We start from the raw sequence: 27,644 nt of genomic DNA on the forward strand, positions 1-27,644 counted from the left end.
GCTGGACCCACTCTTCAGGCAGATGAGGGACCGTCTGAGTCGAGCTGGACCCACTCTTCAGGCAGATGAGGGACCGTCGGAGGCGAACTGGACCCACTCTTCAGGCAGAAGAGGGACCGTCTGAGTCGAGCTGGACCCACTCTTCAGGCAGATGAGGGACCGTCTGAGGCGAGCTGGACCCACTCTTCAGGCAGATGAGGGACCGTCTGAGGCGAACTGGAGCCACTCTTCAGGCAGATGAGGGACCGTCCACACAGGGCAGGGACCACTTAACCAGGGGAGGGGCATCTGGGTCCACAGGTCCTCAGGAGAGAGAGAAAGAAAAGAAGGCGGTGAACAGTTTGCAAGTGGAATCAAAAAATAAATATTGTTTGATAGCATAAGTAGTCAGAAGAAGAAGAGGATAGTGCTCAAGCTGTCATACTTCCCCCAGCATAGTTACTCCTAGGGCAGCGTAGCTGAAGCTGTGGGTGTTAAATGTGTTAAATGTGTTAAATGTGTTAAATGTGTTAAATGTTAAATGTGTTAAATGTTAAATGTGTTAAATGTGTTAAATGTGTTAAATGTGTTAAATGTTAAATGTGTTAAATGTGTTAAATGTGTTAAATGTGTTAAATGTGTTAAATGTGTTAAATGTTAAATGTGTTAAATGTGTTAAATGTGTTAAATGTGTTAAATGTTAAATGCGTTAAATGTTAAATGTGTTAAATGTGTTAAATGTTAATTGTGTTAAATGTTAAATGTGTTAAATGTGTTAAATGTGTTAAATGTGTTAAATGTGTTAAATGTGTTAAATGTTAAATGTGTTAAATGTGTTAAATGTGTTAAATGTGTTAAATGTGTTAAATGTTAATTGTGTTAAATGTGTTAAATGTGTTAAATGTGTTAAATGTTAAATGTGTTAAATGTTAAATGTGTTAAATGTGTTAAATGTGTTAAATGTGTTAAATGTTAATTGTGTTAAATGTTAATTGTGTTAAATGTTAATTGTGTTAAATGTTAATTGTGTTAAATGTTAATTGTGTTAAATGTTAATTGTGTTAAATGTTAAATGTGTTAAATGTGTTAAATGTGTTAAATGTGTTAAATGTTAAATGCGTTAAATGTTAAATGTGTTAAATGTTAAATGTGTTAAATGTTAATTGTGTTAAATGTGTTAAATGTGTTAAATGTGTTAAATGTGTTAAATGTGTTAAATGTGTTAAATGTGTTAAATGTTAAATGTGTTAAATGTGTTAAATGTGTTAAATGTGTTAAATGTGTTAAATGTTAAATGTGTTAAATGTGTTAAATGTGTTAAATGTGTTAAATGTTAAATGCGTTAAATGTTAAATGTGTTAAATGTGTTAAATGTTAATTGTGTTAAATGTTAAATGTGTTAAATGTGTTAAATGTGTTAAATGTGTTAAATGTGTTAAATGTGTTAAATGTTAAATGTGTTAAATGTGTTAAATGTGTTAAATGTGTTAAATGTGTTAAATGTTAATTGTGTTAAATGTTAAATGTGTTAAATGTGTTAAATGTGTTAAATGTGTTAAATGTGTTAAATGTGTTAAATGTTAAATGTGTTAAATGTGTTAAATGTGTTAAATGTTAAATGTGTTAAATGTTAATTGTGTTAAATGTTAAATGTGTTAAATGTGTTAAATGTGTTAAATGTGTTAAATGTTAATTGTGTTAAATGTTAAATGTGTTAAATGTGTTAAATGTGTTAAATGTTAATTGTGTTAAATGTTAAATGTGTTAAATGTGTTAAATGTGTTAAATGTTAATTGTGTTAAATGTTAAATGTGTTAAATGTGTTAAATGTTAATTGTGTTAAATGTTAAATGTTGTGTCGTTAATTGTCTTTCCAAATAAACTCAGGTCAATCGCCTTGTTTTACTTTAGCTCCTTTTATTCTCACACTGAACGTCATTTGTCTTTATGATCATATTTTTATTAATCAGATTTATCAAAGCGTTTGTTTAGAATAAAATGGCGACAGTGAAGATAAGATAAGATCATTTAATAATAATGTCAATGTGGCAGAAAAGAATTATTTCTGTTGTACAATGAGACTTTAAATAAATTATCAACCAAATAAAGATGAAATATGAGAGAGAAGAGTTTTATTGTTGAAAATCTGAAATAGTTTATTCTTTTTTTGACATTTTGATTGAATAATGCGCGTGTCCGTGACTGTTCTGTGCTTTGTGTTTCAGAGTTTAGTCCAGAGAAGGATTAAATACAACTGTGATTATTGGTTATGGCCGATTAGTCATTAATAAACACCGAATCACCAGCTGCAGATGACGTCAGTCGTTTTCCTTTTGTTTGAGTAAAAAAACGCGGAGTTTGCGGGTTTTGGTCTTGACCTGCCGTGAACCGCGCGTGCGTGCTGCGCGTGCGTGCTGCGCGTGCGTGCTGCGTGCTGCGTGCTGCGCGTGCGTGCTGCGTGCTGCGCGTGCGTGCTGCGCGTGCGTGCTGCGTGCTGCGTGCTGCGTGCTGCGCGTGCGTGCTGCGTGCTGCGCGTGCGTGCTGCGCGTGCGTGCTGCGTCCTGCGTGCTGCGCGTGCGTGCTGCGTGCTGCGTGCTGCGCGTGCGTGCTGCGCGTGCGTCCTGCGCGTGCGTCCTGCGTGCTGCGCGTGCTGCGCGTGCGTGCTGCGTGCTGCGCGTGCGTGCTGCGCGTGCGTGCTGCGCGTGCGTCCTGCGTGCTGCGCGTGCGTGCTGCGTGCTGTGACGTCACCACGCAGCACGCACTGTTTGGTTTGCGCGCGGCGCCGCGACTTGGACCATGGATCCGGAGGAGCAGCCGAGCCACAGCGGCCACAGCGCGGGACCAAAGCCTCCGCACGCGGCCGCAGAGCACGGCCCCGCGGCGGACACGGCCGGGCCCCGCTCCGACAGGTACGGACCCGGGCCGGAGGGGCACGAGGCCCCGCGGGAAAGCGCGCGGAGGAGCGGGGGAAGTGAAGCTAACGCCGCTAGCATGTGGCTAACGTCAACAAAAGATGAACAAAAGTCACAGAAATCGTGTTTTATGGAAGATTCACGTTCACAACAAAGTCACGAGGTTATAATAAACTAATGACACGTGTTTGTGATTTAAACACTTTCATCACGTGAGCTCCATTTAGTGTTAAAGAGTCTAAACTTTAAACTACTTCATTAATCATGTGTAAAAAGTGCTCTTTTTCCACCGCGAGTTCTACTTTAAGTTGTCATTTTTATACAGTTTTAACAATATAACACAAGCTCAATTAAATAATCTTAAATGCAAGTTAATCAGACAGTGACTATAACAAACTAAAGCACATTTAAAGTCAGTGTCATTAATACATCAAAATGTCACATTTTAACCTTTAGTTGGTTAATAACGTCTTTAAAAAGTCTCAATGTTCAATAGAAATAATTAGTTTGACTTGTCGACTTTTAAAATACCTGTGATTTGACGTTCCAGACATAGATATTATTATTTGACCACATGTTTTGAGACAATAATGTCTCTTATCTCTCTAATAAAATCTCTTATATTAAACTATAACCCTCGTTTTGCTGAATGTCTGCACCCGCTCTCTCTCCCCCGCTCTGACAGCTGTCCGGTCTCACGAGGCGGTCGTATCAGTACAAACGTGTCAATACTCGCTCCGTGTTTGCACCGCGTGATGAAGCCTTACTCATGTGACCCAGGCCCCGCCCCCCTGAGCCGGGCGTGGTTCCTGGGGAGGCCCGTGAGCTCGCGCCCTCCCCCTCGCCCACGCCCACAGTAACGGTGGCGCTCGAGACGTTCCCGCGGAGACGCCCGGAGACGTGGCGCCCTCTCCGCGTCTCTGCGCCGCACACGAGTCGGCTCCGCGCACGAGTCGGCTCCGCGCACGAGTCGGCTCCGCGCACGAGTCGGCTCTGCGCACGAGTCGGCTCTGCGGAGCGGCGAGGAGGGTCCTGACATGAACAAACGGGCATTTCTGACGGCGACAAACGCACCGCGACTTTATTCATCCAGAACGTGAGCGTAAACGAGCAGTTTGACTCCGCTCGGCGTTTTCATTTATTTGACGGGGAAACGAATCAAACTTTAGGTGATGTGAACGGTTTAGATGTTTATAATAGTAAACAAAAATGATACAAAAAGAGCTGGAGTCGTGGACTTTGAAATACCGTATTTTCTTGACTATAAGTTGCACCTTTTTTCATAGTTTTGGCCGGAGTGCGACTTATACTTATACTCCAGTGCGACTTATATGTTTTTTCTTCTCTATTATGCATTTTTTGGCTGGTGCGACAGTGGCACATGTGCAGGCCCTTTATACTACGGCCCACGTGACCTTTACAATACAGGTCAAAACACCCAGTCACCAGCAGAGGGAGCACCTCATCAGCAATCCACTGGAAATGTAGATATTTATTACACCTGACATTATTTCTACAAACACATGATTATTAATGACTTAAGACAGAAGTGTGTGGTTCATAAACCCGCTCTGAACCTGAACACGATGACACGGTGGCTCCCATTGGTCAACTCAACGTGACGAGTCGACCATAAATATCTGAGTTATTTAGATGATGTTTAAAGGTGCGATAACATGCTTTTGTTCACGTTTCGTAGTCTATCCTAAGTGTATAATTGATAACTAGATTTTGCAATGGCTGAAGCCATTGCTTGAGTGTCTGCATTCTTGCTGAAAGTGTACATGTGTGTAAGTACAAATTTGTTGAAGTGTGAAGTTGTTGAAGTTGTTTAATTGTGTGAAATTGCCGAATTTGTGTAAAAGTACTTTTTTGTGTAAAAGTACTTTTTTGTGTTAAAAGTATTTTTTGTGTTAAAAGTACTTTTTGTGTTAAAAGTACTTTTTGTGTTAAAAGCATTTTTTGTGTTAAGTATTTTTGGTGTAAAAGTATTTTTTTTTTATGTAAATGTACTTTTTTTGTAAAAGTACTGCATGTGTGTAAAAGTACTACATGTGTGTACAAGTACTACATGTGTTTAAATACTAATGTGTTGAATTCTGAATGTGTTGAAAGTGTTTGGAAGTGTGGAAGGGTTAATATTTGTTGAAAACATGAATTGTGTTCAATGCCACATTTATTACAATGGGTTAAAGTACTTTTGTAAATACTGTAAAAAGTACAAGTAGTACAAATGTCAAAAGTAATAGCACACGTAAGACTGTGAAAGCGATCGTAATGAGGTATCACTTGTTGAAATCGGTGAAAGCGTTAAGGAGTTGAAACGCGCCAAAGGTTTTGGACTGGAAAGGGTTAAAATAGTATACTTTTACAAATACTGCAAAAAGTGCAAGTAGTACAAATGTCAAAAGTAATAGCAATAATGACACAGTGAACACGATCATAATGATGTATCACTTGTTGAGATTAATGAAAGCGTTAGGGAGTTGAAACGCACCGAAGGTCAGGAAAAAACTGGAAAATATAATAAAAATAAAAAACACTAGAACATATAGTGTCTGCGAGACATCTCGCAGACACTCAATAATTAGGGTTGTGCAACACCCATAACATAATAGAAATATCACCCAGACCTTGGACCCTCTCACCAACCCGGAAATGCAAACGGCTTGGTTTGATATTCGCCCCCACCCTTGCGAAGAGCCATCTGGCTCCCCCGCCCAACCCGTGACGTAGTCTCAGAGCGCGTGTGTGCCCCGCCCACCCGTGACGTAGCCCAACAGCTGTCTGCTCCGCGCTGCGCCGCTCCTGCCGCGCGACTGAGTGAGAAACGATAGAACTTCAGATCAACATTACTTTGAGCCTAAATAAATCTGGTGTTAATTCTACAGCGTGCGCAGAACAGACATATCTATATATATATAAAAGTCTTATGTCCACTGCGCTCTTATTTCTTGTTTTTTATGTATCGGATAGAACTTCTCTCCGTTTATTTTCCCGGTTGCTGCATCAATTGCCTCATAAACCTTCACCATTGTGATAATAGTAAAGAGTGCGATATCATTAATGACATTTTGTGCCTCTTTGAACCGTGTATCCTCGTAAATTGAAAAACTCCGGAATGGGCTTGTAGGGAGACAGCAGCGCGGAGCCGGGAGGAAGGGAGCGGCAGGCGGGAGGGGAGGGGGGGTGAGGGGGATAATGACGCGTGCCTGTGATTATGACGTGGTCCTGTGAACACCGCCCGTCAGTTTGGAGATTGGAGGAAAGGAGATAGTCTGTAATAAAGCTAAACACTGCGGGAATCAATAAAAAAAACACTCTGGTACATTTATGAAGCACAAATAGCAATGTAAGAAGGTTAAAAGCTCTGAAAAGTCGATTTTGCATGTTATGGGACCTTTAAACAGACGAAAAGACGGTTTCATTATCAAATAAAAATGTCAAACGATGATAAACCATTTCAGATCATCAATAATTCACTTTATTTGTGAATATTCTGTATCTAGAAAACGTCACTTTCATATTTCATCTTTTCGTTGGTGAATAAAGTATTTAAATCGTCCAGTGAAAGTCACAGTTTGAGTCTCTTTTACTTTCCCTCGCAGCAGCAGCAGCGACGACTCTCTGGACGGCCTCTCCTCGTCCCCGCCGCGCCGCCCTTCCACCCCGCGCCGCCCCCTGACCCCGGCCACGCCCGCCGCCTCACGCCAGTCGCCGCGGAAACGCTCCACGTCCCAGAGCCAGACGGAGCCGCCGCTGCTGCGCACGAACAAGCGGACGATCTACACCGCGGGGCGACCGCCGTGGTACAACGTGACCGGGACCAGCTTCAAGGAGGCCTTCGTCATCGGTCAGGCTCCCACGCTCTAATGCACCAGTGTGGAGCTTTACACGCTCTAATGCACCAGTGTGGAGCTTTACACGCTCTAATGCACCAGTGTGGAGCTTTACACGCTCTAATGCACCAGTGTGGAGCTTTACACGCTCTAATGCACCAGTGTGGAGCTTTACACGCTCTAATGCACCAGTGTGGAGCTTTACACGCTCTAATGCACCAGTGTGGAGCTTTACACGCTCTAATGCACCAGTGTGGAGCTTTACACGCTCTAATGCACCAGTGTGGAGCTTTACACGCTCTAATGCACCAGTGTGGAGCTTTACACGCTCTAATGCACCAGTGTGGAGCTTTACACGCTCTAATGCACCAGTGTGGAGCTTTACACGCTCTAATGCACCAGTGTGGAGCTTTACACGCTCTAATGCACCAGTGTGGAGCTTTACACGCTCTAATGCACCAGTGTGGAGCTTTACACGCTCTAATGCACCAGTGTGGAGCTTTACACGCTCTAATGCACCAGTGTGGAGCTTTACACGCTCTAATGCACCAGTGTGGAGCTTTACACGCTCTAATGCACCAGTGTGGAGCTTTACACGCTCTAATGCACCAGTGTGGAGCTTTACACGCTCTAATGCACCAGTGTGGAGCTTTACACGCTCTAATGCACCAGTGTGGAGCTTTACACGCTCTAATGCACCAGTGTGGAGCTTTACACGCTCTAATGCACCAGTGTGGAGCTTTACACGCTCTAATGCACCAGTGTGGAGCTTTACACGCTCTAATGCACCAGTGTGGAGCTTTACACGCTCTAATGCACCAGTGTGGAGCTTTACACGCTCTAATGCACCAGTGTGGAGCTTTACACGCTCTAATGCACCAGTGTGGAGCTTTACACGCTCTAATGCACCAGTGTGGAGCTTTACACGCTCTAATGCACCAGTGTGGAGCTTTACACGCTCTAATGCACCAGTGTGGAGCTTTACACGCTCTAATGCACCAGTGTGGAGCTTTACACGCTCTAATGCACCAGTGTGGAGCTTTACACGCTCTAATGCACCAGTGTGGAGCTTTACACGCTCTAATGCACCAGTGTGGAGCTTTACACGCTCTAATGCACCAGTGTGGAGCTTTACACGCTCTAATGCACCAGTGTGGAGCTTTACACGCTCTAATGCACCAGTGTGGAGCTTTACACGCTCTAATGCACCAGTGTGGAGCTTTACACGCTCTAATGCACCAGTGTGGAGCTTTACACGCTCTAATGCACCAGTGTGGAGCTTTACACGCTCTAATGCACCAGTGTGGAGCTTTACACGCTCTAATGCACCAGTGTGGAGCTTTACACGCTCTAATGCACCAGTGTGGAGCTTTACACGCTCTAATGCACCAGTGTGGAGCTTTACACGCTCTAATGCACCAGTGTGGCGCTTTACACGCTCTAATGCACCAGTGTGGAGCTTTACACGCTCTAATGCACCAGTGTGGAGCTTTACACGCTCTAATGCACCAGTGTGGAGCTTTACACGCTCTAATGCACCAGTGTGGAGCTTTACACGCTCTAATGCACCAGTGTGGAGCAGGGTTCAGAATAAGCGATATCGCGTTGCAAAATGCGACGTAATTTCTCTCAAATGCGATGCATTCCTGTTCGTGGCCTCCTCATCTCCTTTAAACCATCCCTTGTGTGGTGGTTTGTGTCTTTAAGATGGAGCTGTCCCGTGCTCTGAGGTCCTGAACTCCAGTGACTTCTGTGCTGATACATGAAGGTGGGCGGGGCTTAGTTAGACTAGATCCACAGATTGAGAATGACTCCTGGATGAGAGTCAAAACAGTGTCTACGATGGAACCCTGCTGGACAAATGAGCCATTACACTGCGTAAGGCCTGCACAGGAACCACCGGCACAACATGACGCTCACTACTGAGCTTCATATTCTGTGTCACCGCGGCAACGCTCTGACCATTTTCCTCTGTACAGATGATGTTTACAGTTGTATTTCCTGATGGTCGCCGTCGTTGTTTGGCCCCTGGCGTTTGTTGGCGCCAGCAGCTGATGGTCGCTGTCGTTTGGCCCTCGGGGATTTGTCGCCGTCGTTTGGCCCCTGGCGTTTGTTGGCGTCAGCAGCTGATGGTCGGCGTTGTTTGGCCCTCGAGGGTTTGTCGCCGTCGTTTGGCCCTGGGGGGTTTGTCGCCGTCGTTTTGCCCCTGTCGTTTGTTGGCGTCAGCAGCTGATGGTCGGCGTTGTTTGGCCCTTGAGGGTTTGTCGCCGTCGTTTGGCCCCTGTCGTTTGTTGGCGTCAGCAGCTGATGGTCGGCGTTGTTTGGCCCTCGAGGGTTTGTCGCCGTCGTTTGGCCCTGGGGGGTTTGTCGCCGTCATTTTGCCCCTGTCGTTTGTTGGCGTCAGCAGCTGATGGTCGGCGTCGTTTGGCCCTGGGGGGTTTGTCGCCGTCATTTTGCCCCTGTCGTTTGTTGGCGTCAGCAGCTGATGGTCGGCGTCGTTTGGCCCTTGAGGGTTTGTCGCCGTCGTTTGGCCCCTGGCGTTTGTTGGCGTCAGCAGCTGATGGTCGGCGTCATTTGGCCCTGGTGGGTTTGTCGGCGTCAGCGGGTCTTTCATGGCTCGATCGTGTTCGCTTCAGGGCCTCGTTCCTCCTCCATCTGCAGAAAAACCAAACACATTAATATCCTCGCACGCCTCCCGTATCCGTGGAAACGCCGCAGACGGAGGTTTGACCCGAGCTGCAGCCGTTTATCTGAGACATTTAAAGAGTTTATCGATCGGGAACAGAAGTGTCTTTGGACGGTTCAAATCACACAACGGGAAATAAAATAGATGGAGTTCATGATGTTGAGTAAAAGGGCCAAACGTCTCATATATTTGCCCCATAAAACACAAACCACAGATTAACTCTTTCTTCTCTGCATGTTTAACTCTTTCTTCTGCGTGTTTAACTTTCTTCTGCATGTTTACCTCTTTCTTCTCTGTGTGTTTAACCCTTTCTTCTGCGTGTTTACCTCTTTTTTCTCTGTGTATCCTTCAGGTTTGTGTGGAGGAAGTGCTTCTGGGAAAACCACTGTGGCAAACAAGATCATCGAGGCTCTGGACGTTCCCTGGGTCGTCCTGCTGTCCATGGACTCTTTCTACAAGGTACAAGTACTGCAAGAAGTACTACTGATACTGCTGCTACTGCTGCTGCTACTGCTGCTGCTACTGCTGTTGCTACTGATGCTACTACTGATGCTGCTACTGCTGATGCTACTGATGCTACTGCTGATGCTACTGATGATACTGCTGCTACTGTTGCTGCTACTGATGCTACTGCTGATGCTACTGCTGATGCTACTGATGCTACTAACGCTACTAACGCTACTGCTGCTGCAGCTGCTGCATCTGCTGCTACTGATGCTACTGCTGCTGCTGCTAATGCTGCTAATGCTGCTAATGCTACTGATGCTACTGATGCTACTGATGCTACTGATGCTACTGATACTACTGCTGATACTACTGATACTGGACCTTTCCTTTCAAATCTTCTTCTTCTACATAGACTGCTGCTGTTGCCACGCCCCCTGCTCTTCTTCTGTTACTGATGACACGTTTTACTGTTGTTATTATTATTATTGACTACTTTCCATGTCATAGTATTAGCAGTAGGACTAAACCTTCCTTTTTTCTTCTTCAGATTTTGAACAATGAAGAGCAGGAGCTGGCTGATAAAAACGAGTATAACTTTGACCATCCCGACGCCTTTGACTTCGAGCTCCTGATCACGGTTCTGAGGAAACTGAAGAAGGGGAAGAGCATCAAAGTTCCAGTGTACGACTTTAAATCCCACTGCAGGCGCAAGGAATGGGTGAGGCTAATGCTTTTCACCTCCTTTTTCTGTGCGGCCACTCTGTTGTGGGTGGGGCCACTCTGCTGTGGGTGGAGCCACTCTATTGTGGGTGGGGCCTCTCACATGCTGAGTAAGACTGAAGGTTTCAAGGACAGCATCAAGCTCTTTAGTGTTTCTGTCACAAATATTCTCCACATGAACATTGAAATCACCTGTAATGACCAAACCATCAAAGTCTGTGCGACTGAAACATCTCAGTAAAATCATCAATAAAAATTTGGCAGTGCTGGGGACTCAGACGCTGCTCATGCTCAGACTCAGACGCTGCTCATGCTCAGACGCTGCTCATGCTCAGACTCAGACGCTGCTCGTGCTCAGACGCTGCTCATGCTCAGACGCTGCTCATGCTCGGACTCAGACGCTGCTCGTGCTCAGACGCTGCTCATGCTCAGACGCTGCTCATGCTCGGACTCAGACGCTGCTCATGCTCGGACTCAGACGCTGCTCGTGCTCAGACGCTGCTCATGCTCAGACGCTGCTCATGCTCGGACTCAGACGCTGCTCATGCTCGGACTCAGACGCTGCTCATGCTCGGACTCAGACGCTGCTCGTGCTCGGACTCAGACGCTGCTCATGCTCAGACGCTGCTCATGCTCGGACTCAGACGCTGCTCATGCTCGGACTCAGACGCTGCTCATGCTCGGACTCAGACGCTGCTCGTGCTCAGACGCTGCTCATGCTCAGACGCTGCTCATGCTCGGACTCAGACGCTGCTCATGCTCGGACTCAGACGCTGCTCATGCTCGGACTCAGACGCTGCTCATGCTCAGACTCAGACGCTGCTCGTGCTCAGACGCTGCTCATGCTCAGACGCTGCTCATGCTCGGACTCAGACGCTGCTCATGCTCAGACTCAGACGCTGCTCGTGCTCAGACGCTGCTCAGACGCTGCTCATGCTCGGACTCAGACGCTGCTCATGCTCGGACTCAGACGCTGCTCATGCTCAGACTCAGACGCTGCTCATGCTCAGACTCAGACGCTGCTCATGCTCAGACTCAGACGCTGCTCGTGCTCAGACGCTGCTCATGCTCAGACGCTGCTCATGCTCAGACGCTGCTCATGCTCGGACTCAGACGCTGCTCATGCTCAGACTCAGACGCTGCTCGTGCTCAGACGCTGCTCATGCTCAGACGCTGCTCATGCTCGGACTCAGACGCTGCTTATGCTCGGACTCAGACGCTGCTCATGCTCATCACTGTGGATTTAGTGCGCTCTAAATTAGCTTTGTAGCGCTGCAGCCAGGCCTAGAATCAATCCCGCTTCTGTTCTGGCCAATTTCACGGCTCAACGGCACCACAGCAGCCGGGGAATGGCGCCGCCACACACCAGCCCCAGGACGTCGCTCTGCACGGCCGACGAGTCGCTCTTGCTACCGGGGGCTGGGCCAGGGGCTGGGCTGGGTGATGGGCCGTAGAAAATGTAATTGGAAAATAAGGAAGGGGAGGCACCCAAAGAAAAGAAAGTTAAAGCACATTAAGTCCAAAATAAAGGTCCCATTTTGTCCAGTGTCTGTCATATTTGTCCTTAAGTCCAAAGGTGATTTTTTTTTTTTTTCCCCACATTGCGTTTGCTCCTCTGTTTTTCTGCGTCTTAAATTACGTTTAAAGCTGAGCCGGTGAAACCTCTGGATCGATGCTGGTTCATTTGTTTCTTTATCGTCGTCACGGGCGACGGAGCTCACGACTCTCCTGGAGTCGATCTGAATCCGCCGCCGTCGTGTCGTCTCTGATTAATGAACAAACAAACGAGCCGGGACGCGTGTTCGAGCGGCGACCGGTGAGTAAAGGCCCGGGACGAAAGCTCCGTCAAAGAGGAATCACTCGGTTTCCATGGTCACGGGCCAGATTCAGCACAGTGAAATCAAAATGGAGAGACTGCAGTTTTATAAGGACCATCATTTCCTCCGCAAACAACAAATATTCTAACGTTAGATCTGTGCAAACGTATTCTGAAATGCACGTGCAGTTCTCAGTATGATGGCCTTCTTTCCTGTTGCCACGACGATGCTCCAAATGTATCCATTTACTGTGTCCGTGGCAGGAGTTTTGAGTCTTTAGCATTTAATTGATCTCTGTCCAATATTTGTGAGCGACAGGACAGTCCCAGCACACGTGACAGTGGTTTGCCTCCTGGTGGCGCTGTTGCATTTCCATGTGAATAATGAGACCTTTGACCTGGAGTTATGAAGAAACCAGACACATTTTTACAACAGAATTCTCTCCAAACATGTGACTTTGAGCTCCTCCCACTCTTCATCTGTCAAAACAAGATGAGCTTCTCTTGATCATTTATTAGTATTTGTTCTGGTTTATAAGCCTTGATGAACAGCTTTTATGTGATTGTCTTTTACATCTGGTGAAAAACCTTTAGACCTTTTGTACTCCAGACATTGAGTCTCAGGTCAGTTCTATTTGGTACAAAACCTTTGGTCATTCGGCGATTTGAGAACTCAGGTGGAAGTGCACATGCCACTCCCCCGTGCGCACGCCACTCCCCCGTGCGGACTGATACAACACACACGTGTGTTTGTTTATTAGCGCGACGGATCACATCATCGCTCGTCGCCCGTAGATTTCCGTCTTCTTCTGAGTCAGCTCGAACCGTCTTTCTCCGTCCTAATTTTGTCCCGTACACTGAGGGAACTATTTTATGATAGATCAATGCGCTTAGACATACGGAAACGTGCTGCTCGTGGGGACGAGCCACACGAGGCTGCAGGTGAGCGGTAGGTGAGTTCTATGATTGATACGTGGCAGGATTAATCGGCCGTCCACGCCACGAGGAAATGAGACTCAGATTTGGGCCAAAAAATCGTCCATTCAACCTTTAACATCTTTGTTTAGTTTGTATGTTCTGATCAGATCCTTCCATGTTGTAAACACAGATTTGACCCAGGGATTCTCCAGATGCCCGTCCTTTGGGACAATATCACTCTTTGTCTGATCCAAGTTCACATTCTCTTCTTGACCTCGACAGTTGATTTGTTTTGTTGTCTGTGGAACAAAACACATTAAATCATTTTTTGTCTTTGAATGAATTTAAAGGTTATGGATTTCACCTGATTTTATATGGTTTATCTCAAAGTGCAATTGTGTTTTTATGGATTTATTAATTATATATGAAATTTCCCCATACTATGAAATGTCCCCATGTGTGGACAATAAAGGAATATCTTATCTTGTAGTGATTGTTTTATTGGCAATTTATTTATTTACAGTTTAATAAAATGATCCTTTCTTTTCTTGTGTTCAGAAAACGGTGTACGGGGCAAATGTGGTGATTTTTGAGGGAATCCTGGCCTTCGCAAACAAAGAACTGCTGAAGGTGAGAGATTCTATTACACTGTTCCTGTGTTTTAGTTACCGCGGTAACACTTGTGATTTATCAAAGAGCTGCACAGTCTGTTGTGACAAAACGCTACACGGGGGCTAAACCTGGGGCTAAACCTGGGGCTAAACCTGGGGCTAAACCTGGGGCTAAACCTGGGGCTAAACCTGGGGCTAAACCTGGGGCTAAACCTGGGGCTAAACCAGGGGCTAAACCAGGGGCTAAACCAGGGGCTAAACCTGGGGCTAAACCTGGGGCTAAACCTGGGGCTAAACCTGGGGCTAAATAAAGTCCTGTGTCATATTTTCACATTAGTCCACAAAAGTTGTCAGAAAAAAGAATTTGAAGGGTCCTTCATCCATCTGACCTCTGACGGTGAAAATAAATCAACGGCACAACAACAGGAAATGAATGAGTAAAAACAGAGCGGACGCACGTTATCACTGTCACTTCAAGAAGAGGAAAGATCCTGAAGTCAGCAAAAAGCAGGAAAAATCGATGTGGAGGGCGACATGAGCGAGAACACAAGGCTCACGTTAAACGAAACGTGAACAAGAGGAAACGTGTAACTCAGAGACACAACGAGGCGCGCGCCGTAAATCTGAGAAAGACAAAATGTACTGCATCTGGAGAGGCTCACGTTGCTGTAGCAACCGGCAAGTGAAGGGTCACTGTAGTAACCGGCTGAGGAAGGGTCACTGTAGCAACCGGCAAGTGAAGGGTCATTGTAGCAACCAGCTGAGGAAGGGTCACTGTAGCAACCGGCAAGTGAAGGGTCATTGTAGCAACCGGCTGAGGAAGGGTCACTGTAGCAACCGGCAAGTGAAGGGTCACTGTAGCAACCGGCAAGTGAAGGGTCATTGTAGCAACCGGCTGAGGAAGGGTCACTGTAGCAAACGGCAAGTGAAGGGTCATTGTAGCAACCGGCTGAGGAAGGGTCACTGTAGCAACCGGCTGAGGAAGGGTCACTGTAGCAACCGGCAAGTGAAGGGTCACTGTAGCAACCGGCAAGTGAAGGGTCATTGTAGCAACCGGCTGAGGAAGGGTCACTGTAGCAAACGGCAAGTGAAGGGTCATTGTAGCAACCGGCTGAGGAAGGGTCACTGTAGCAACCGGCTGAGGAAGGGTCACTGTAGCAACCGGCAAGTGAAGGGTCACTGTAGCAACCGGCAATTAAAGGGTCACTGTAGCAACCGGCAAATAAAGGGTCACTGTAGCAACCGGCAATTAAAGGGTCACTGTAGCAACCGGCAATTAAAGGGTCACTGTAGCAACCGGTAAATAAAGGGTCACTGTAGCAACCGGCTGATGAAGGGTCATTGTTGCAACCGGCAAATAAAGGGTCACTGTAGCAACCGGTAAATAAAGGGTCACTGTAGCAACCGGTAAATAAAGGGTCACTGTAGCAACCGGCAATTAAAGGGTCATTGTAGCAACCGGTAAATAAAGGGTCACTGTAGCAACTGGCAAATAAAGGGTCACTGTAGCAACCGGTAAATAAAGGGTCACTGTAGCAACTGGCAAATAAAGGGTCACTGTAGCAACCGGCTGATGAAGGGTCACTGAAAGCTAGTTAAAAATAGGCTTCAGGGAGGCTTCAGGGAGGCTTCAGGGAGGCTTCAGGGAGGCTTGGTTCTGGGCGGGACTTGAACCCTCCACCCTCTGGTTCTCTGCTCTCAGTATTTCGGATGTGAAAGGGTTTGTTTAGTCATAAATCAGCTTTTGTCCCGGAGTAGAGTTGAATCAATATTAATTAAGATTGTTCATGGATTCTGCTCCGTTCAGACATTTGACAAATGTGTCGCTCTGTCCTCCCTCAGCTCCTCTTCCTCTCCTCCCTCAGCTCCTCTTCCTCTCCTCGCTCTGTCCTCCCTCAGCTCCTCTTCCTCTCCTCGCTCTGTCCTCCCTCAGCTCCTCTTCATCTCCTCGCTCTGTCCTCCCTCAGCTCCTCTTCCTCTCCTCGCTCTGTCCTCCCTCAGCTCCTCTTCCTCTCCTCCCTCAGCTCCTCTTCCTCTCCTCGCTCTGTCCTCCCTCAGCTCCTCTTCCTCTCCTCGCTCTGTCCTCCCTCAGCTCCTCTTCCTCTCCTCCCTCAGCTCCTCTTCCTCTCCTCGCTCTGTCCTCCCTCAGCTCCTCTTCCTCTCCTCGCTCTGTCCTCCCTCAGCTCCTCTTCCTCTCCTCGCTCTGTCCTCCCTCAGCTCCTCTTCGTCTCCTCGCTCTGTCCTCCCTCAGCTTTCTCCTTCCTCTCTCCTCCTCTTCTCTCTCTTGTCCCACACTTTCTATTTCTCACTCCCTTTTCTCTGTCACCATCTCTCTCTTGCCACTCTCCTTCTCTTCTCTTTCCTCCCTCCCTTTCTCCTCCTCACTCCCCCTCATCTTATTATATCGCACCCTCCCTCTTTCTCTCAACCTTTTCTCTCATATCTTTTCCTCCCTGTTTCATTTCCTCCTTTTCATTCTCTCCCTTGTGGTGGTGGTGGTGGAGTCGGCGCTCCCCCTGCAGGTGGAGTCGGCGCTCCCCCTGCAGGTGGAGTCGGCGCTCCCCCTGCAGGTGGAGTCGAATCGAGTGCTCGAATGACTTCATGACTACAGACGTCACAGGTCTGTAGTCATTAAGTCCAGTGATCCGGGGCTTCTTGGGGACAGGGACGATGATGACGACTTGAAGCTGGGACATGGCATGACTCCAGGAGGTGTTAAAAATGCCAGTGAAGACAGGGGCCAGCTCGCCTGCACAGTGTCTTAAGGTGGCCGGAGTGACACAGTCTGGTCCAGCAGCTTTTCGAGGGTTGGATTTCCGAAATAACCAGCTCACATCCTCCCTTTGAACTGAGAGAGAGGTGGGGGAGGTGGGGGAAGTGGGGGGCGGGGTTGGATGGTGTCCACAGTGCGGGAGGGGGAGTGGCCTCGAACCTGGAGTAGAAGGTGTTAAGCTCCTCTGCCAGGGGCTCTGGGCTTGTAGTTGGGGTTGAGCCAGAGCCCACTCCACACAGAGGCGGGGCCACTCCACACAGAGGCGGGGCCACTCCACACAGAGGCGGGCTTGTTGTCAGATAAAGGGTCTGTTGCTTCAGCGTTAGCATCGTTGTAACAGCGTAAAGGTGTTTGCTGCAGCTCCTGGACATGAAGGTGTTCGTGGACACAGACTCGGACATCCGGCTCTTACGGCGGCTGAAGAGGGACATCTCTCAGCGCGGCAGGAACATCGGGGGCATCATAAAACAGTACAACACGTATGTGAAGCCGGCGTTCGAGCAGTACATCGAGCCCACGGTGCAGCTCGCCGACATCGTGGTGCCCCGAGGTGAGCTCCCTTTGCAAACGCTCTGGTCTAAAGTGCCTGTGGACTGACTGTCTCGCTGCTTCTGTATCGTTTCCTGAATCTGAGTCGTGTTTTCAGGCGGCGAGAACTTTGTGGCGTTGGATTTAATCGTCCAACACGTCCACAGTCAACTTGAAAAGGTAAAACTTTCAAATGTACTCCTTTGACTTTCTGTACTCGCTTCATTCACTCTCACTCAGATGGTGTTCCAAAGGCCTTTTAGACATACAATTATTACACTTTTTGGATATTGGTGCCTTTTATTTTGTCCTATTTTTTTTTTATACATTTACTGAGATTATTCATAGTTTTACTCCAAAGGTAAACTCTTTATTATAAGTGATAATGGTGGGATTTAGTCATAAGTTGTAATGGGATAAATATCCAAATACATTGATATGTTTTGGTTTTCTATTTCTAAAAGACAAAGACGAGCAGAGGCTAAAGTGGAGTCTGTGTCACAACCATTAAAAAAAACAAATTACATCAAAGAATGTATTTTCTTTGAAATAATTCGTTCCGTACACATATGACCCTGACCCTGCTCTCATTGTCACAATCTCAGCTGGAGCACTTTAGCTTCATTCACACTAAAGTCCTCTCCCCTCCGAGCCTCAGAAACACTCCGTTCTGAATCTCCACGATGTGTGATGTCATGTTCTACCTTCCTATTCTCTGAGAATCTTCTGCGTTTTTTAACTCCATAAATCATCTCCAGACTCATTCTGTCTCATCACCATCAGAACAACTGTGAGCTGAGACCAGGAAGTGTCCTTAAACTGGCTTCATTAAGACGGAAGACCATGTTTTTTTCTCTCAAAGATGTAATTCCCTCTGCTGCCAGTAGATGGAGTTTAGTTCAGAACTCCTTTAGCTTTTAATTAAACTTTTTTTTTTATAGTTTTAAAACATGAAATACCAAACTAAAGCATGTTTAAAGGACAATAAAAGTATAATTAATGCATGATATTTGTCCTTTAATACATTAGTGCAGTGGTTCCCAAAGTGCGGGTCGCGAGTTCATTTAAAGCATGTTACAATTATCACATTTTTATATTACAAGTGTCAAGAGGAGGGGCTAGTGTCAGAGGCGGGGCAAGTGTCAGAAGCGGGGCTAGTGTCAGAGGCGGGGCAAGTGTCAGAGGCGGGGCAAGTGTCAGAGGCGGGGCAAGTGTCAGAGGAGGGGCTAGTGTCAGAGGCGGGGCAAGTGTCAGAGGCGGGGCTAGTGTCAGAGGCGGGGCAAGTGTCAGAGGCGGGGCCAGGTGCCAGAGGCGGGGCCAGGTGCCAGAGGCGGGGCCAGTAGTGTCAACGGCGGGGCCAGTAGTGTCAACGGCGGGGCAAGTGTCAGAGGCGGGGCAAGTGTCAGAGGCGGGGCAAGTGTCAGAGGCGGGGCAAGTGTCAGAGGCGGGGCAAGTGTCAGAGGCGGGGCAAGTGTCAGAGGCGGGGCTAGTGTCAGAGGCGGGGCTAGTGCCAGAGGCGGGGCTAGTGCCAGAGGCGGGGCTAGTGCCAGAGGCGGGGCTAGTGCCAGAGGCGGGGCTAGTGCCAGAGGCGGGGCTAGTGCCAGAGGCGGGGCTAGTGCCAGAGGCGGGGCTAGTGCCAGAGGCGGGGCTAGTGCCAGAGGCGGGGCAAGTCGTTTCGTCTCTTTCAGTCTCGAACTTTTACTGCTGCTCATGTTTGTTTTGTTTGATTTGATTGGCTGATTCTGACTTGCTTGCTCTGATTGGCTCATGGTTGTGACTCCGCCCTTCCTGAATGCGCCTGCTCTGATTTGCTCGTGGCTGTGACTCCGCCATCCCTGAATGTCCCGTGTGTGCTCAGCGAGAGATCACAGTCAGGTATTTGATCATGTTTGTTTTTTCCCTTTTGAATCGTGTTTGTTTTCTGCCTGGGCATAAAGTCCTGTCCTTTTACTCATTTCAGGCCAACAAAAAGACCCTTTGTAACATTTCATTTATATATATTCTCTATTAAATGTGTTTAACCGGCTCATTGTTCAGTAGAAATAAGAGATCCTTTTATAGTTTTAGCTTCACATTTGTGATATTCCTGTCTAAAAGGATCTGGAGGAAGAGGAGACTTCACGGGTTCTTTTTGTGCACATTTCTAACTGCTCAGTTCAAACCCTGGAGCCGGTTAAACTCTCCAAACTGTGATGACTTCACTCTGTGTGAAACGTTTGAGGCGACGTAACGGCTGCTCCACAGTGACAAATATTCTGTATTATTTCTATGGTTCACAGCCTTTAAACCGGCTCTCAAGTCACACGGTTTGAACGTCCACAAGCCAGGAGCCTCACGGTCACATTAGTGTGGACACAGTGTCACGGTCACATTAGTGTGGACACAGTGTCACGGTCACATTAGTGTGGACACAGTGTCACGGTCACATTAGTGTGGACACAGTGTCACGGTCACATTAGTGTGGACACAGTGTCACGGTCACATTAGTGTGGACACAGTGTCACGGTCACATTAGTGTGGACACAGTGTCACGGTCACATTAGTGTGGACACAGTGTCACGGTCACATTAGTGTGGACACAGTGTCACGGTCACATTAGCTCCACATTTATATCGGACATTAATACATATAGATTAGAAATGTTTTGCAGGCCGGATTAAAGAGTCTGGGGCCGTACGCTGCCCCTGCCATAAACGTCACTCTGCCACCAGAGGGCGCTCAAATGGCCTGCTCCCTCTTTGGAAAGGGAGGCGTGGTCTGTTTGAAGTTGAAAAATGCTAATTTCACAAGTCATGTTTAAAGGGTTAGGGTTGGGTCACTGCTGTCGCCCGGGTCTCCTCTGCGGTCGCCCGGGTCTCCTCTGCGGTCGCCCGGGTCTCCTCTGCGGTGGTCTCCTCTGCGGTGGTCTCCTCTGCGGTGGTCTCCTCTGCGGTGGTCTCCTCTGCGGTCGCCCGGGTCTCCTCTGCTGTCGCCCGGATCTCCTCTGCGGTCACCCGGGTCTCCTCTGCGGTGGTCTCCTCTGCGGTCGCCCGGATCTCCTCTGCGGTCACCCGGGTCTCCTCTGCGGTGGTCTCCTCTGTGGTCGCCCGGGTCTCCTCTGCGGTGGTCTCCTCTGCGGTCGCCCGGGTCTCCTCTGCTGTCGCCCGGATCTCCTCTGCGGTCGCCCGGGTCTCCTCTGCGGTCGCCCGGGTCTCCTCTGCTGTCGCCCGGGTCTCCTCTGCGGTCGCCCGGGTCTCCTCTGCGGTGGTCTCCTCTGCGGTCGCCCGGGTCTCCTCTGCGGTCGCCCGGGTCTCCTCTGCTGTCGCCCGGGTCTCCTCTGCTGTCGCCCGGGTCGCCTCTGCGGTCGCCCGGGTCGCCTCTGCGGTGGTCTCCTCTGCGGTCGCCCGGGTCTCCTCTGCGGTCGCCCGGGTTTCTTGTGCGGTCGCCCGGGTTTCTTGTGCGGTCGCCCGGGTCTCCTCTGCGGTCGCCCGGGTCTCCTCTGCGGTCGCCCGGGTCTCCTCTGCGGTGGTCTCCTCTGCGGTCGCCCAGGTTTCTTGTGCGGTCGCCCGGGTCTCCTCTGCGGTCGCCCGGGTCTCCTCTGCGGTCGCCCGGGTCTCCTCTGCGGTCACCCGGGTCTCCTCTTTTGGTCCGTCTCTAACTCTTTCTTTTAAACGGGTCCTAGATCAGGGCCATTCAACTTCATTTAACCGAGGGACAGATTTTTGGAGGGTCAAGGGTCATTTTGGGTCTGAACAAAGACCAAACCAGGCCTAATCTACACCTGACCCAGAAATTGACCTGTAAACAAGATGCATCATTATTATTCTTAATATTTGTAAGATGGGTCAGGGGACATCATGAAATCCCAATGCTGATCAGTCGTATGTCCAAGTGTCCAAACTGGACACATGAGGACATTGTTATTGTTTCTCTTGTGATGATGAAGGTCTCTGTGTCTCAGGTCGGCCTTGGCCTCGGCTCATCAGGGGCAACCGTTACCTTTGACCCTCAGTGTCCTGACCAGCACGCCTCAGGTCCTGGGCATGCACACCATTATCAGGTCTGAACCAGGACTGAACCAGGTCTGAACCAGGTCTGCACCAGGACTAAACCAGGTCTGAACCAGGACTAAACCAGGACTGAACCAGGTCTGAACCAGGACTGAACCAGGTCTAAACCAGGACTGAACCAGGTCTGAACCAGGTCTGAACCAGGACTGACCCAGGACTGAACCAGGTCTGAACCAGGTCTGAACCAGGTCTGAACCAGGACTAAACCAGGACTGAACCAGGTCTGAACCAGGTCTGAACCAGGTCTGAACCAGGACTAAACCAGGACTAAACCAGGACTGAACCAGGACTGACCCAGGACTAAACCAGGTCTGAACCAGGACTAAACCAGGACTGAACCAGGTCTAAACCAGGACTGACCCAGGACTGAACCAGGTCTGAACCAGGTCTGAACCAGGTCTGAACCAGGACTAAACCAGGACTGAACCAGGACTGACCCAGGACTGAACCAGGACTGAACCAGGTCTGAACCAGGTCTGAACCAGGTCTGAACCAGGTCTGAACCAGGACTAAACCAGGACTAAACCAGGACTGAACCAGGTTTGAACCAGGACTGAACCAGGTCTGAACCAGGTCTGAACCAGGTCTGAACCAGGTCTGAACCAGGACTGAACGTTTGTTTGTGATTCAGGAACAAAGAAACGAGTCGTGACGAGTTTATCTTCTACTCCAAAAGATTGATGAGGCTCCTGATCGAGCATGCGCTGTCCTTCCTCCCACTGAAGGTCAGACTAGGACTAAACCGGGTCTAAACCGGGCCTGTTGCTGCAGGTCATTAAGGGGTCAAAGTTCCCGTGGTCCTGGAAAGTGCTTGAATTGTGTCATTTTTAAAGGTTGTTTTTATGTTTGTTTCCTTCACAGTCGGTCTCCGTGGAGACGCCGCAGGGAGGAGTCTATGAAGGCAAACGACTCGGAAGGAAAAGGGTCAGTCAGATTAACACTTCATCTGCAAGGCGTTCCCAGGCCAGCCAAGGCGGAAGTAACTCATTTCGATCGCTTGTATCCGTGATCTTGTCCTTTGAGTCATTACTCAAAGGTCATGACCTTAGGTGAGGTCAGAATGTAGAGTGAGCTTTGTCTTTGGACTCAGCTCCTTCACCACAACAGTTGATGCAGCGACTGTCAATCTCACGCTCCATCCTTCCCTCACTCATGAACAAGACCCAGAGATACTTGAACTCCTCCACTTGGGGCAAGAACTCCCCACCCACCTGGAGAGGGCAGGAAACCTTTTTCCGATCGAGAATCATGACCTCTGATTTGGAGCTGATTCTCATCCCAGCCGCTTCACACTCGGGTCAAACCGTCCCAGACCGCACCCTCTGACCCCTGACTACTCCAGAAAAAACTATGAACAGATGCGGTGACAAAGCGCAGCCCTGAGGAGTCCCTCATGCACTCGGAACAGGTCTGACTTACTACAGTGAACACAGCTCCTGCTCCGGTCAGACAGGGACCGGACAGCCCTGAGCAAAGGGCCCCAGACCCCGTACTCCTGGAGCACCCCCCAAAGGACACCCCGGGGGACACGGTCGAAAGCCTTCTCCAGATCCACAAAGCACATGTGACTGTGGCAAACTCCCATGAACCCTCGAGCACCCGATGGAGAGTCTAGAGCTGGTCCAGTGTTCCACGACCAGGACCTAAACCTGCTCCTCCTGAATCTGAGGTTCGACTATCGGTCGGATTCTCCTCTCCAGGACCTGGAATAGACCTTATGGGAGGCTGAGGAGTGTGATCCCTCTGTAGTTGGAACACACCCTCTTGTCCCCCTTCTTGAACAGAGGGACCACCACCCCGGTCTGCCAGTCCAGAGACACTGTCCCCGACCGCCACGCCCTGTTGTAGAGACGTGTCAACCAAGACAGTCCTACAGCATCCAGAGACTTTAGGTCCTCAGGATCTCATCCACCCCCGGAGCCACTGAGGAGCCCCTGAGGAGCCACTGAGGAGCCACTGTGGAGCCACTGAGGTGCCACTGAGGAGACACTGAGGAGCCACTGAGGTGCCACTGAGGAGACACTGAGGAGACACTGTGGAGCCACTGAGGTGCCACTGAGGAGACACTGAGGAGACACTGAGGTGCCACTGAGGAGACACTGAGGAGACACTGTGGAGCCACTGAGGTGCCACTGAGGAGCCACTGAGGAGACACTGAGGTGCCACTGAGGTGCCACTGAGGAGCCACTGTGGAGCCACTGTGGAGCCACTGAGGAGACACTGAGGTGCCACTGAGGAGCCACTGAGGAGCCACTGAGGAGCCACTGAGGAGCCACTGTGGAGCCACTGTGGAGCCACTGTGGAGCCACTGAGGAGCCACTGAGGAGCCACTGAGGAGCCACTGTGGAGCCACTGTGGAGCCACTGAGGAGCCACTGAGGAGCCACTGAGGAGCCAACAGCCTCAGTGACTTCAGCTTGGGTGATGGACGAGTCCTTCTGAGTCCCCGGTCTCAACTCACACCCGGAGGTGTGAGGTGAAGACCCTCCTGACAGAGGCTCCTCAAGACGTTCCCAACAGACCCCCACAATGCACTTGGGTCTACCAAGTCTGTCCTGCTTCCTCCTCCACCAGTGGATCCAACTCACCACCAGGTGGTGCTCTACAGCTCCGCCCCTCTCTTCACTGGAGGTCAGATGACACGACAACAAAGTTGATCATTGACCTCCTGTGTCCTGGTGCCACGTGACCTGATGGACCTTGTGCTTGAACATGTTCAGTTCTTGTTCTGTGTCACGGACAAACATCGCCCGGGTTCAGATCTGCCGTTCTTCCCGATCACCCCTCTCCAGGAGTCACTGTCATTGCCCAGTAGAACAACGGAGTCCCAGGTCGGTGCACTGTCCAGTTCCCCTCCCAAGGACTCCAAGAAGGCCGGGTACTCCGCACTGCTGTTTGGCCCTTAGTCCGCCACAACAGTGAGAGACATGTCCCCCACCCGAAGACGAAGGGACGTGACCCTCTCGTCCACCGGGGTGAACTCCAACACGTGGCGGCTGAGCTGAAGGGCTATAAGCCCACACCAACCCCGCCCACACCAGCCACGCCCATCGGCCCCTCTGGAGGAGATGGTTCCAGAGCCTGAACTGTGCTGGAGGTCGACTATATCAAGTCGATATCGCTCAACCTCCCGCACGAGCTCAGGCTCCTCCCCCCAGCGAGGGGACGTTCATGTCCCCAGAGTTAGTGAGTTAGTCTCTGTGTCTTGACATCTGGTCGTCGAGGCCCCTGCCGTCGACTGCACAGATCACTCTGTACCGGCCCCTTATGGCTCCTCCTGCAGGGGGTGGGCCCACGGGAGGACGGCCCCCATGTCGGCCGGGCCCCTGGGGAAAGACCCGGTTCACCGACAAATGTTTATTTTAAATTTCCCAAAGTAACAGATCTGTTCCGTCTTCAAACAGAGCGTATTATATTCTTATACTTTTTGTAACGACCTTAAGAACCGTGAAAGTGTCTTTAGATCACGGGTGTTTCAATCCTGAGAGCGGGAGAAACCATGGAGCAGGCCCTAAGGGCCGTGTGCAAGGACATCCGCCTGGGCAAGATCCTCATCCAGACCAACCACCACACGGGGGAGCCAGAGGTGAGCACCACACGGGGGAGCCAGAGGTGAGAGGTACCACACGGGGGAGCCAGAGGTGAGAGGTACCACACGGGGGAGCCAGAGGTGAGCACCACACGGGGGAGCCAGAGGTGAGCACCACACGGGGGAGCCAGAGGTGAGAGGTACCACACGGGGGAGCCAGAGGTGAGAGGTACCACACGGGGGAGCCAGAGGTGAGAGGTACCACACGGGGGAGCCAGAGGTGAGAGCACCACACGGGGGAGCCAGAGGTGAGAGGTACCACACGGGGGAGCCAGAGGTGAGAGGTACCACACGGGGGAGCCAGAGGTGAGAGCACCACACGGGGGAGCCAGAGGTGAGAGGTACCACACGGGGGAGCCAGAGGTGAGAGCACCACACGGGGGAGCCAGAGGTGAGAGGTACCACACGGGGGAGCCAGAGGTGAGAGCACCACACGGGGGAGCCAGAGGTGAGAGCACCACACGGGGGAGCCAGAGGTGAGAGCACCACACGGGGGAGCCAGAGGTGAGAGCACCACACGGGGGAGCCAGAGGTGAGAGCACCACACGGGGGAGCCAGAGGTGAGAGCACCACACGGGGGAGCCAGAGGTGAGAGCACCACACGGGGGAGCCAGAGGTGAGAGGTACCACACGGGGGAGCCAGAGGTGAGAGCACCACACGGGGGAGCCAGAGGTGAGAGCACCACACGGGGGAGCCAGAGGTGAGAGCACCACACGGGGGAGCCAGAGGTGAGAGCACCACACGGGGGAGCCAGAGGTGAGCACCACACGGGGGAGCCAGAGGTGAGAGCACCACACGGGGGAGCCAGAGGTGAGAGCACCACACGGGGGAGCCAGAGGTGAGAGCACCACACGGGGGAGCCAGAGGTGAGCACCACACGGGGGAGCCAGAGGTGAGCACCACACGGGGGAGCCAGAGAGCACCACACGGGGGAGCCAGAGGTGAGAGCACCACACGGGGGAGCCACACATTGCGCCCTCTTGTGGCCCGAGTGAGACATGACTCCTTGTGTTGCAGCTGCATTACCTGCGTTTGCCCCGGGACATTTCTGAAGACTACGTGATCCTGATGGACAGCACCGTGTCCACAGGAGCCGCCGCCCTCATGGCCATCAGAGTGCTGCTGGTACTGAACCTGAACACAGCCTAACCCTGAGCATCTGAACACGCCCTGAACACAGCCTAACCCTGAACACATCTGAACACGCCCTGAACACAGCCTAACCCTGAGCATCTCAACACGCCCAAACACGCCCTGAAAGCAGCCTAACCCTGAACACATCTGAACACGCCCTGAACACAGCCTAACCCTGAACACATCTGAACACGCCCTGAACACAGCCTAACCCTGAACACATCTGAACAGGCCCGAACACGCCCTGAACACACCCTAACCCTGAACACATCTGAACACGCCTCAACACGCCCTGAACACAGCCTAACCCTCAACACGCCCTGAACACAGCCTAACCCTCAACACGCCCCGAACACACCCTGAACACGCCCGAACACGACCCGAACACGGCCCTGAACACCATGTTCTGTGTCTCTTCTAGGACCACGATGTCCCTGAGGACCAGATCTTCTTGCTCTCGCTGCTCTCGGCAGAGATGGGCGTTCACTCTGTGGCCTACGCCTTCCCCAGAGTCCGGATCATCAGCACGGCCGTGGACAAAGAGGTCAACGAGAGCTTCCACATCGTCCCCGGCATCGGTCACTTTAACATAATATTATAATAATGTGACTTCTTTGTCCCCCGAGCGCGGCTGAACTGCTCTTGTTCCTCAGGAAACTTCGGCGACCGTTACTTCGGCACCGACGCTCCTTCAGACGCCCACGAGAGCGACGAGGGGATGGACCTTTGAGAAGACCACGCCCACGAGAGCGACGAGGGGATGGACCTTTGAGAAGACCACGCCCACGAGAGCGACGAGGGGATGGACCTTTGAGAAGACCACGCCCACGAGAGCGACGAGGGGATGGACCTTTGAGAAGACCACGCCCACGAGAGCGACGAGGGGATGGACCTTTGAGAAGACCACGCCCACGAGAGCGACGAGGGGATGGACCTTTGAGAAGACCACGCCCACGAGAGCGACGAGGGGATGGACCTTTGAGAAGACCACGCCCACGACGAGGGATGGACCTTTGAGAAGACCACGCCCACGACGAGGGATGGACCTTTGAGAAGACCACGCCCACGAGAGCGACGAGGGGATGGACCTTTGAGAAGACCACGCCCACGAGAGCGACGAGGGGGTGGACCTTTGAGAAGACCACGCCCACGAGAGCGACGAGGGATGGACCTTTGAGAAGACCACGCCCACGAGAGCGACGAGGGGATGGACCTTTGAGAAGACCACGCCCACGAGAGCGACGAGGGGATGGACCTTTGAGAAGACCACGCCCACGAGAGCGACGAGGGGATGGACCTTTGAGAAGACCACGCCCACGAGAGCGACGAGGGGATGGACCTTTGAGAAGACCACGCCCACGACGAGGGATGGACCTTTGAGAAGACCACGCCCACGACGAGGGATGGACCTTTGAGAAGACCACGCCCACGAGAGCGACGAGGGGATGGACCTTTGAGAAGACCACGCCCACGAGAGCGACGAGGGGATGGACCTTTGAGAAGACCACGCCCACGAGAGCCTCAAAATTCTACAAATAAAACTTTATGAAGACGATGTGAAGAAGGTCGTTTGTTTCTAAATGATAAATCTTGAAAAAGCTGTTTTATGTTTGACACGAGACTGAAACGTCTGAGCTGAAGGT

General features: G+C 50.3%; 1 protein-coding gene and 1 long non-coding RNA gene across 2 annotated transcripts in view; one reads left to right on the forward strand and one right to left on the reverse strand.

Annotated features, from left to right (window-relative positions):
* Nucleotides 1–27,644, reverse strand: part of LOC140356021 (uncharacterized) — a 355,422-nt gene that overhangs the window by 121,190 nt on the left and 206,588 nt on the right. The window lies entirely within an intron of this gene.
* Nucleotides 2,765–27,244, forward strand: LOC140346139 (uridine-cytidine kinase-like 1). The gene is made up of 15 exons (XM_072432599.1): nt 2,765–2,888; nt 6,500–6,744; nt 9,769–9,875; nt 10,411–10,581; nt 13,876–13,947; nt 17,062–17,251; nt 17,348–17,409; nt 19,088–19,104; nt 21,170–21,268; nt 21,910–22,003; nt 22,140–22,202; nt 24,741–24,863; nt 25,885–25,992; nt 26,423–26,579; nt 26,655–27,244. The coding sequence occupies exons 1-15, from the start codon at nt 2,776–2,778 to the stop codon at nt 26,729–26,731; spliced, it is 1,698 nt and encodes a 565-aa protein (XP_072288700.1). The 5' UTR covers nt 2,765–2,775; the 3' UTR covers nt 26,732–27,244.

This window comes from Eucyclogobius newberryi, unplaced genomic scaffold (assembly GCF_026437365.1).
Source record: "Eucyclogobius newberryi isolate DKJ021-1_F unplaced genomic scaffold, fEucNew1.0.hap1 SCAF_1, whole genome shotgun sequence".
Taxonomy (NCBI): Eukaryota; Metazoa; Chordata; class Actinopteri; order Gobiiformes; family Gobiidae; genus Eucyclogobius; species Eucyclogobius newberryi.

Coding starts and splice junctions, on each gene's coding strand:
- LOC140346139 (XM_072432599.1), top strand. CDS start 2,776: ATGGATCCGGAGGAGCAGCCGAGCCACAGCGGCCACAGCGCGGGACCA. Junction 22,004..22,139: donor TGTCCTTCCTCCCACTGAAG/GTCAGACTAGGA, acceptor TTTCCTTCACAG/TCGGTCTCCGTGGAGACGCC. Junction 22,203..24,740: donor AACGACTCGGAAGGAAAAGG/GTCAGTCAGATT, acceptor AAGTGTCTTTAG/ATCACGGGTGTTTCAATCCT.